The sequence below is a fragment of the Gobio gobio genome (assembly GCF_949357685.1).
Source record: "Gobio gobio genome assembly, chromosome: 6".
NCBI lineage: Eukaryota > Metazoa > Chordata > Actinopteri > Cypriniformes > Gobionidae > Gobio > Gobio gobio.
Window position 1 is genome coordinate 37,588,243 of NC_137102.1, and position 11,811 is coordinate 37,600,053.

General features: G+C 37.7%; 1 protein-coding gene across 3 annotated transcripts in view; it reads right to left on the reverse strand.

The window, feature by feature from the left end:
- Positions 1-389: 389 nt before the first annotated feature.
- LOC307128030 (uncharacterized protein) overlaps positions 390-11,811 on the reverse strand; it is a 38,942-nt gene continuing 27,520 nt past the window's right edge. Inside the window, exons 2-5 of one of the 3 annotated variants that reach the window (XR_013816723.1) lie at positions 10,110-10,229; positions 5,997-6,074; positions 1,318-1,437; positions 390-1,144 (exon numbers count right to left, since the gene is read on the reverse strand). Coding sequence is in view for 2 of the 3 variants with exons in the window: in XM_079819568.1 (XP_079675694.1) it covers positions 4,932-5,839; positions 5,997-6,074; positions 10,110-10,167 (1,044 nt within the window). In the remaining variant the exon portion in view is untranslated. Of the gene's footprint in view, positions 1,145-1,317; positions 1,438-3,225; positions 5,840-5,996; positions 6,075-7,073; positions 9,926-10,109; positions 10,230-11,811 lie in introns of those variants that run through there. The other 2 variants (XM_079819568.1, XM_079819569.1) reach the window with 2 other exon arrangements.

Consider the following 11,811-nt stretch of genomic DNA (forward strand, 5'->3'; position numbering starts at 1 on the left):
CATTTGCGTCATCTGAAAGTGTAGTTCAGTATTTTAAGTGTAGTTTTAAAAAAAAAATTAAGAAAGAAAAGTTTTCTCTGTTGGTATTTGAGAAGAACGTGTAGAAGATTTTTTTTCTTCTCAATGTAACACTGCTTTACTCCTTTTCTGAGCACTTTTCTATTCATTTGTATTTGAAATTGTATATAACTTGTATAGTTTTTATAAAATACATTTTATAAAACAAAACCTCTGTGAGGTGCATTACACTTTAATGTTTTTTCTTCACTTTGTGCATCTGTGGATTTGTTTAAATGTCAATGCTCTCAGCAGATTTAGAGCCGATTCTTCATCCATGAAACATTTACATTACTGAGAATGAGAACAAATGCCGCCATCTAGAGTCAAATCTGTGGAACTGTCAAAACAATGATTTATTCTGATGGTGATACACAGAATCTGCTTCAAAAGAAGAGAGAGAATCAAAGCAATAAAATAATACACCTCTATTTGTTCTTGTGCACAACATTTGCTCATTTAGACACCTTTGGGCAATACTTTTTTTTATGTGTCTGTAGAGTATGTACTTGGGTGAAACTCTCCCCACATGAAGAGCACTTGTATGGCTTATCTCCAGTATGAACTCTCTCATGCCTTTTCATGTCTCCTGACCACGCAAAATTCTTTTCACAGTGTGAGCACTTGTACAAATTTCTCTCCGGTATGAATTCTCTGGTGTGATTTTAAGGCACTGGACATAATGAAGGTTTTCCCACAGTCAGTGCAAACATGAGGCCTCACACCAGTATGAATACGCTGATGCACTTTTAAATTTTCCAGTAGTGAAAAACTTATTTGACAAAAAAACAAAACAAATTTGAGGCTTTACACCAGTATGAACTTTAAGGTGTCTTATTAAGTTTGATGGAAAAACAAAATGTTTTATCACACTGATCACAGCTGAATGACTTCACTCCAGAGTGACGACGCAGATGAGTGGTGAGAACGCTTTTGGATGTGTAACTCTTTCCACACTCAGAGAAGGTGAAAGATCTTTTGACTTCGTTTTTTTAGCTTGTTTTTGTGTAAAATTCGTGTCAGTCTGAAATGATGTTTCCATCTTCATTTGTGAAATGTTGTTTGTCTTCAGTCACTTCCATTGGATCTAAAATCAACAATAAATACCATCATTTAATTAAAGAAACAAATATCTAGGGAGCCTGAAATTAACAAAATACAGTTTAATATTGAGTCTAATAACACGTAGATGTGTTGTTATATGTCAGTTTTCATCTTAATGTTCCTCATCAGTCATTAAAGAGAATGAAGAACACCAACCTGTTTGTTCCTCTGTATCTTTAGGTGTTATTCTTCAGGGTTCTTCCTCAAACTCCATCTTTACAACAGTATGTCATTAGTTTCTCCTGGAGTAATTCCTCCTGCTTGCTTCTTTTTCTCCTGTGGGAAGATGGGAATTTTCCCAGCATTTAAGCTCTCATGAATGGCTGTGGGAGCGGCTTCACTGACTGAAGGTGTGAATCGTGGTCGCTGTTGCTCATTTAGCAGATGATCATCACACTTTCAAATCACTATCAAATATACAGGTGTAAATGATTTTCTCAAATAATTATTTTGAAACACTTTGATAATTTCAGTTCCAACAAGCTTCAAATCATCTAGCTGCTTTTTGTTTCACATTTACATTATATATTTACCACAGATTGAATCAACACAATTCATCAAGAGATAGATTGATGTCCCAGTTCAAAGATTTATTGAGGTCTACAATAAACAGAAATAGGGAACAATAAGTATTTCAAACAATACAAAGTGAATTACAATTGACATTAGTGGGGCCTAACAAGTAGAAAAACTGGTTTAATGTGTTACAAATAGCAATTAGGACTAGGGATGCCATGCCACAATTCTCATTATAATATTGAACCGTTCGGTATGGCATTCACAGTTCAATATGCGCTTGTGAATTGTGTTTTTTTTTCCTGTTTTGCATTGAATTAATTATTTTTCTACAAATTCTATAATTTGCCTCCATCCCAATACTGAACAACGCGACATACATTCAAATCACACGTTAGTGGTAGAGTTATACTCATGGAACACTATAGTTATTCACAATCAAGAAAGTTCATTATTTGCATGCTGCAAGCAGTGGTTCTCAAATGGGGGTACGCGTACCCCTGGGGGTACAGCAGCTGCTGGTTTTAGGAGCAATCGTGTCATGATTATTTTCACCAGCAGATGGCGCTGTGAGCTACGCTGACTCTACTTGGTCGCGCGCGCCGCTACTACATGAAGAACGTACCGAGTCGAGAGCAGACAGAGCGCCATTATCGTCAAATATCAAAAGTAACCTTGTTATCGCTTTCAAGGTAATAACATACTAACTATTAGTTTTTAATTTAAAGTAATATTGTTTGTATGTGCTTTATAACAGAGCCTCAACAAGGTACGGGATTGTTTTGGCCCCAAAAGTTCCGCAGTCACAACGCAGTGATTACCACACATCTGAACTATAACTATAATTATTATACTTGCAACCAATACATGGGCAGAATACATATACTTTCTGCTTAAAATAATCCTAAAATGCAAAATAACAAGACCAATTAAGGATAGTAAGAATTATTTTCAAGCATAAACGTAAAAAAAAGTTATTTATATAGTATAAACTTAAATACAATTATAAAATGTTATAATATTTGTTGAATAGTTTTATTTATCATATTTATGTTTTATTTTTGTAATGTGTGTAGCGTATTAGGGTTACATATATATTTAAATTAAAAATTAGCTCAATAGGGAATTGTGGGTATTAATATTTAGGGATTTATGATTAATCATAACGGGTTATAATCTAATCACCAATCTCCAAAATCACCCAAAATGGGAATACCTCACCTCGGTATTTATGCAATATAATATATATATATATATATGGTTAACAACAATTTATTGTAATTAACTACAGATATATCTATATTAAATAATCACAGAATAACCTCAAGGGAGTTGATTCAAAATTCCTCTCCGTTCCGTTTAAAGGACGAGCGGAGATTCCTTATCCACTCACCAGGTCTATTCTTCCTACCCAATTTTCGGGAAGTTTATCCCTCTGGCCACAAAGGACAAACTTTCCGAGTTATGGTATTAATTAAAGCATTCAACGATGCTTATAAGAGCTCGTAGCTTAGATCTGACATTAAAGGGACTCCGTGAGCAAACAATGACAATCAAAACGTGAATATCATGGTTTTAATAAAGATTAATACTACGATTACATATGACTACATAAAGAATACATGTATTTACAGAATAGTGGAAAGTAAAGAGGAGGATGAGGGGAAGGGAAAGGAAAGGAAGGAGGGTAAGATCGTGCCCGATCCGACACCTTCCCAGACAAAACCATTGGAGCCAGCAAGAAATATCACCTTAAACAGGGGTACAATCTTTAAAACGCATCTAAATTTCGGTAGAATTGATACTTGCATGGTTTCTTGGTGTTGTGTAAAGCAAGATGCGTGCGTTGGCGTTTCTCAGAGAGTTTGCGCGCTGAAGCGTTCTCTCCGTTTGGTTCTTCCAGAGCTTCGTTGGTCCGCGGGACTTTTAAAGGTGTCGTCTTGGAAGGGAAAGTTCATCTCGTCCAGCTAAGTGCGTCCGCTGACTGCGTTGCGGAGCGCGTCGATCTTCAAAGGAAACATCAGCTTGGCTGGACCGCGCCAGCTCGCAGGTCGAAAACCCGCGAGCCGCGCTGATGAGATGGGAGGAAAAGGGAATTTGTCTCGTCCGGGGTCCTTGCAAGATGACTGAGCCCCAATGTGTAGGTGTTTCTGTCCTTTAACGTCCATTAACTACGCCCACTTTCCCTGTGGCCACCAATCGTTGGTGTGAATTTCAGGCGGGAGAGAGTTTCTTTGTTCGGACTTTATTACTCAATGGAATGTTGTTGCTGGAAGCCAGAACTAGAAAAGTTTCACTCCCAAAAGGACTCACATATTAGCGGTACATCTCATAATCATATACTTTGTACCATTGACTAAGACACAGAAAAAGGAACATTTAGACACGGCATCATGAAGCTTCGAAGCGTTATGAATCAGTGAGCCGAATGATGATTCGGATCGCGTGTCAAACCGCCAAACTGCTGAAATTTGCCGATTCAAACCGCTGAATCGACTCGCTGATTCATAACGCTTCGAAGCTTCATGATGCCTTGTTTTGAAATCGTCATCACTATGTAAGTCGTTATTTAGGGTTTTTTTGCGCACAAAAACTATTGTCGCCGATTCATAAAGTTATTTTAGAACCACTGTAGTGAGATGGACTTTGTAACGACGTCTTACTTAGTACCTTTTAAGGGTCTTGAGAGTGAACCGTGCCATTGTGTCAATGGAGGCCTTTCAGAGCCATCAGATTTCAACTAAAATATCTTCATTTCTGTTCCGAAGATGAACGGAGGTCTGACGGGTGTCGAACGACATGAGGGTAAGTAATTAATGACAGAATTTTCATTTTTGGGTGAACTAACCCTTTAAGTAAGGTTTGCAATTCTTTTAAGTAAAATAAAGAAAGAGTATTGCAAAAAAAAAAATATTTTTTTTTTTCTCCTTAACCTCTTGCTGTTCCTGTTGCCTTAGAATAGAATAGCAAAAAACTGATGTGACAAGCCATCCGAACCGAACCGTACCGAAAACCGTGGTTAAAAACCGAGGTATGTATTGAACCGTATGGGCTTGTCCTAGCTTGTCTTGCACACGCACTGGCATAGTGTAATTTGCAATTTAACAAGCCTATATCGGTTAGGAAGGATATTTGGGGCTTTCGGACACTATATGTTCACAATGTCTCAGCAGAGTCTCAGTGATTTCAACGCAAAAAAAGTTGCTTGTGATATGGATAATGGCTTAATAGGCTAAATCTGAGCATTGAATTATTTACTTTGTAGACAACTTCGGGCAATGTTTTTTCTTATGAATTGTTAGATTAGGTAAGTGGGTGAAAGTCTTCCCACATAAAGAGCACTGGTGCGGCTTCTCTCCAGTATGAATTCGCTCATGAGATTTCAGGTCTCCTGACCGAGAGAAACTCTTTCCACAGTGTGAGCACTTGTACGGTTTTTCTCCAGTATGAGTTCTCTGGTGTGATTTTAAGTTGCCCGACGTACTAAAGCTCTTTCCACAATCAATGCACCAATGAGGTCTCACACCAGTATGAATACTCTGGTGAATTTGTAAAGTTTGCAGTAGTGAAAAGCTCTTACTACAAAAAGAACAAATGTGAGGCTTCACAGCAGCATGACTTTTAAGGTGTGTTCTTAAGCTTGATGCCACAACAAATGTTTTATCACACTGATCACAGCTGAATGATCTCACTCCAGAGTGAGAGCGCAGATGATCTTCGAGGGCGCTTTTGCACCTGAAACTGTTTCCACACTGAGTGCATGCGAACGGTCTTTCACCAGTGTGAACTCGCATGTGCACCTTAAGTTGTCCTTTGTAAATGAAACTGTTTCCACACTGAGTGCATGTATAAGGCCTCTTTCCAGTGTGAATTTTCATGTGTCTTTTGAGCCTACATTTATGTACGTAACTCTTTCCACACCGAGTGCATGTGAACTGCTTTTCTCCAGTGTGATCTTTCATGTGCACATTAAGGTTTCCTTCATGTCTGAAACTCTTTCCACACTCAGAGCAGGTGAAAGATCCTTTGAGTCCAGTTTTTCTGGCTTGTTTCTGTGTCAAACATTTTTCAGTCTGTGAAATGACCGTGTTTCCATCTTCATTTTTGAAATTATGAGGTTTTTGAAACTGATGCGGTTTGTCTTGAGTCATTTCCATTGGGTCTAAAATCAACATATTCAATTAAAAAGGGACAAATGAGAACAAATGAGCACAAATCTAGTTTTCTACTAGTATCTAATTTTAGATGTGTTTTTATATGTCAGTTTTCATCATAATGTTCCTCATCAGTCATTAAAGAGAATGAAGGAAAACACCAACCTGTTTGTTCCTCTGTATCTTCATCTTTCATTCTGCAGGGTTTTTCCTCAAACTCCATCCTTCTGCTCGCTTCTTTGCCTGTGGGAAGATGGGAATATTCCCCAGCATTTAAACTCTCATGAACGGCTGTGAGAGTGGCTTCAATGACTGATGGTTTGAATCGTGGTCGCTGTTGCTCATAGCAGATCGTCATCACATTTACAATCGCTCTCTATTATCCAGGTGCAAAGGTTTGCTCAGTATTTTATAAACTATTCAATTATACTTTTTTATTTTTTTGGAGAAAGCAGGAGACATTATTTGAAACAACAAACAAAAGTCACACCTTTTAAGTTTAAATGGGAAAAAAAACGATTAAAAAACTAATAAATAACATTACTCATTTAAATCCACAAGCAAACATAATGCACACCTATGACAGAAAAGTTATATAAAAATACAAAGTTTAATATAACAATGTAAACTAAACTTGAAGTTACAATTTGTATGTATGAAATAATAATTCGGTGTTACATTAATTGTTTCCAGAATATTATACCTGAGAGATTTATGTTCAAATACTTACTTGCAACATGCTCTAAATAATTTTGAGACATATGACCCATTTTGGAGGTTGTTGTTCCTAAGGAGCCTATTGATTCTATTTTTTATAATAAAGAGCACAAAAGAAGTGCCTGTTATGTCTTCCATAGTAGAACTTTATTTAGGCCTACACATTTAGGAACAGATATTGGGTTCTGCTCAAAGTCAAGCAACATAAAAGTAACGAGTAACGTAAAAAGTTAATTTCCATAGGGGGTAACCAAGTAAAGTAACGGATTACTTTTTTAAGAAGTAACGAGTAACGAGCAAACACTACTTTTTAAAAGTAACTTTGGCAACACTGATCAGAAGAGTCATTCAATCCCATTTTGAGGTGCTTAAATGGAGCCTCCTTAAATTTCCTCAAATAATTGTAATAAAACAATTTTAAAATGTTTAAATGGTTGAAAATAAAAAATGGCGCCATCAACAGTCAAATGTGTGGGTTCATATAGAACAACAAAAATAAAAGAGAGAATCAAAGCAATTAAATAATTGTTCAGTAAAATAAGCAATTTATTTATTTTCAACCTCATTCACCAAACATCTACTAAAGTTATTTAACAGTGTTGTATACAATGTCAAACCACTTTTGATTACACATAAACAAGAGTAAATGTTTTCATTAAGTCACTTTTTTTTAAAGGTCCCATGGCATGAAATTTTCATTTTATGAGGTATTTCAACATTAATATGAGTTCCCCTAGCCTGAATATTGTCCCCAAGTGGATAGAAATGTTGATCGGTGTAAAACCGAGTTCTGGCTGTCTTTCTCTGCCTTTGAGAAAATGACAGGCCAGACTAGCCAATCCTGAAGTCTCCTGTTTTGACGTCCACACAGGAACGGTTACCTCACTTTCCTCCACCCAGAGAATCTGGCACGCCCCTGCAAGCGCTATATTTGTCTGAGAGATCATGGCTTGTGAACGAGTGAATGCTGGCAGTTTCTCAGTGTTTGGATGTACAAATGAAAACAAGTCTTTTTTTCAGTTCCTTCTGATCTGTGATCAGTGATTTCTTATGTGTAGCTAATTATTTATTATTCGTGCACACACTGCGGCTTCTCTCTCTCCCGACAGAACGGTGTTTTCGTGTTTTCTATCTTGTGAGTCAGTGTTTTTGTACGTCCTCGTCGCGTCTATCTGTTCTTAAATGTGCATACAGTCATGAGTTTCTGCTCAACATCGGCAGACTCACATCTCTTTAGAGATAAACCTCACGCACGCCGAGGCTCGGGCTGCACTGACCGGTGGGCCTTCAACATCCCCGACCCCCAGTACTGCATCTGGCCCACAGCGGAGGCACCAACCGCGGTGCGAGATTAAGCAGAAGGGGGGTAAGCGTGAGGGTATCCGGCTAGGCTAGCCAGCTATCCCCACAATAAACTGGATTACATTCGATTACTGCTGTTGTGTCTTTGTTTGCGCTGTGTACTCAATGCGCGTCACTGACGCTTTTCATATGATTGGAACATATCTAAAAATAATGCTATAATCAACACTTACTAACTCGTTCATCTCGCTGTAATGGTACATTGCATGTGTTACAAAGTTGGTAGAATAATGATGAAGACGGACTCGGTGTGACTGGGACTCGTGATTATTCAGAACTCTCAGATACAAACACAATAAACTTGCGCTGACAGACAGCGCTCTCACAACTCAGTAGTTACTATAAATAACTTCGTTAGCAATCGCTCCGTCTCCGTGATGTCCGGTTCGCGAACGAATCATTCTTTTGAATCGGTTCTTTTTAGTGAACCGAACCAGTTCACCAAATCGGACTGAATCATTCTAAACGGTTCGCGTCTCGAGTTAGCGCTGATCCATAATTTACTAAAGTTACTAACTTTCTGACATGAGTGACAGCCCCTCCGACTAGAAATAAACTAATAACCTGAAGTATATTCTAGTAACTACAACAGTTCACTGAACTGAGACATGCTGAGAACTGATGTGAAGTGAACTCAGGTCCATCCGTCTATCTGGCAGCAGCTCGTACGCACAAGCTTACAAAGTTGTAAGACCTCGTAGACCTCGTTAAACCACGCCCCCTCCACTCATTTCAAATGCAAAGATGTCAGCCAATCACAACAGTGGCCGTTTTTACTGAAGTCTCACAGCAGACACACCTCTTGAAACAGGGCATTCAGCCACAGGGCAAACAGCAGTATAGAAAAAATGCCTTTTATTTCAAAATTATGACATTTTATGATGTAAAAATCATACTAACAATATAAGTACACCTCAGGAAACATTATAAAATAATAGAAAAATGCCATGCCATGGGACCTTTAAATATCTCATTCAACCATAAACTACCCCATGACCAAACTTGACTGATTTCAATAAATTTCCACCCACACTCCAAGAGAGAGTTTCTAACATTGTTGAACAGCTTGTGAACATATATAGTTTTAATGGACTGACGCCACCATTGTTTCACAAGTGCTTTCGCTCACTTAGACAATGCTTTTTCTTATCTGGGAGTCTAGGACGGCTTCTCTCCAGTATGAACTCTCTGGTGTGATTTTAAGGCACTGGGCGTAGTGTAGGTCTTTCCACAGTCAGCGCAAACATGAGGTTTCACACCAGTATGAATAATCTGGTGAACTTGTAAATGTTTCAGTAGTGAAAAACCCCTTCCACAAAAAGAGCAAACATGAGGCTTCACACCAGTATGAATTTTAAGGTGTGCTTTTAAGCTTGATGCCAAAACGAATGTTTTATCACACTGATCACAGCTGAATGATCTCACTCCAGAGTGAGAGTGCAGATGATAGTTGAGAACGCTTTTCTGAATGAAACTCTTTCCACACTGAGTGCACGTGAATGGTTTTTCTCCAGTGTGAATTCTCATGTGCACATTTAAGTCCTCTTTGCGACTGAAACTCCTTCCACACTGAGTGCAAGGGAACAGTTTTTCTCCAGTGTGAACTTGTAGGTGCCTTTTCAAGTGTCCTTTCTGAACGAAACTCTTTCCACACAGAGTGCATGCATAAGGCCTCTCTCCAGTGTGAATTCTCATGTGCACATTTATGTCATCTTGGCGACTGAAACTCTTTCCACACTGAGTGCAAGTAAACAGTTTTTCTCCAGTGTGAATTTGTAGGTGCCTTTTCAAGTGTTCTTTCTGAACAAAACTCTTTTCACACTGAGTGCATGCGTAAGGCCTCTCACCAGTATGAATTCTCATGTGTATCTTTAGGTTTAATTTATGTTTTAAACTCTTTCCACACATGGGGCAGGTGAAATTTTTCCGTGTCAAATTCTTTTCAGTCTGTGAAATGATGTTTCCATCTTCATTTGTGAAACAATGTTGTTTGTCTTCGTTCACTTCCATCAGGTCTAAAACAACATTGAATTCCCATAATTTAATTAAAGGACAAATGAGAAACAAAGTATATTCTCAATTTAGCACAACACTAGTTTACTGAGTCTACTAGTGTCTAGTATTAGATGCATTGTTCTATGTCAGTTTTCATCTTAATGTTCCTCATCAGTCATTAAAGAGAATGAAGAAAACACCAACCTATTTGTTCCTCTGTATCTTCCTCCTTTATTCTGCAGGGTTCTTCCTTAAACTCCATCTTTACAATAGTATGTCAGTAGTTTCTCCTGAAGCAATTCCTCCTGCTCGCTGCTTCTTCTCCTGTGGGAAGATGGGAATATTCCTAGCATTTAAACTCTCATGAACGGCTGTGGAAGCAGCTTCAATGACTGAAGCTGTGAATTGTGGTCACTGTTGCTCAATTAGCAGATGATCATCACCACATTTACAATCACTCTCAATTATCCAGGACTGGCATAAGTGTTTTGCTCAAATAACTGTTTAGAAACCATTCCATAATTTCGAACTCATCTAGTTGCTTTTTGTGTCGTTTTTACATTTACATATTTTTCCATAGATTGATTCAGTATTTGGGAGGGTTATGCTAGAATAAAACTCCTTTGAAGTCGAAATGTCTTTGTTATATGGTCTGAATTCTGAAATAATGCTACCCCTTGATCAAACTTGACTGAAATGCATGCTTAGAGACTTCCGGGTGAACGCTGGCGCAGCTCAGGGAAGGAATTTTAAAACCTTTTTATTACTTCTAAATCTTCCTGCACTTATGAATGCATGAATACATTTATCAGGGCTCGACATTAACGCTTGTCCGGGACAAGTGGATTTTTTGAAGGGGCAAGTGAAAAAGAATTTTACTTGCCCGACGGACAAGTATCCTGATTAAAACGTCAAAAAAATAACTAGGGAATCACCAAAGTGCAATAATGATTCTGCATTCAGTTTGTGTAAGTGGCGATCGATAGTGGATAATGATATAAAACGAACTGACGTTAACAAGGTTGAGCTGTTGAGGCTCGCGCAGCCTCTCGAGGAGAAAATCGAAAACAAATGAGCGCCGCTCATACAAAAAAACTCAGATAACATACACGGTTAAAATTGTGTAGTTTTTATATTTATAACATATGATACAGTTAAGCAACATCACACAAACAAGAGTGTTGTTTTCCTGAATACCATCACGACTGAAAAGGACGCGGATTTCATTTAACCGTTCCATTAACAATAAATTAACATTAAGTCACTTACATTTTAGAAGCAATATCGACTGTTTTTGTTCTATTTCAGCAGCGAAAATAGTTCCAAACAAAGATCACAACAGAAAAACGTAACGCGTGTTACTGAATGAATCAGCGTTTTGAATGAATCGGTTGAATTGAATCGGTAGGTCATTGAATCAAAGATTCAATGACCTATTCGTAAACGACCGCCCCCTAATTCTTGAATGAATCAGCTGTTTGAAAGAATCGACTCAATGACTCACTTATTAAGACGGTCACCTGCTGCCACCTACTGGTGGTTTAGTTTCATCTTTCCAACATTTCTTATTTGTATATTCAAAAATATTTAAAATAATCTCATAACATTGTGTAATGCAGTTGTAATTTTTCAGTGTAAATAATTTAATTTGATTGGTAACAGCATACACTGTCTTATTCTAATTTAATTTATAGATCAAATTTAAAAATATAAAATGAAAGCTGAAGCATAGCCTATATTTAATAAGATTATGGAAAAATGCCCTTTATAAAAAGGTAAAAATATCACAAATATGCCTATTTAAATGTCAAAGCTGATTAAACACTGGTGAGAATATTGCTTCAGGATACATTATATTTACAAAACAAAAAAACATTCGGACAAGGGAACACACACACACACACAC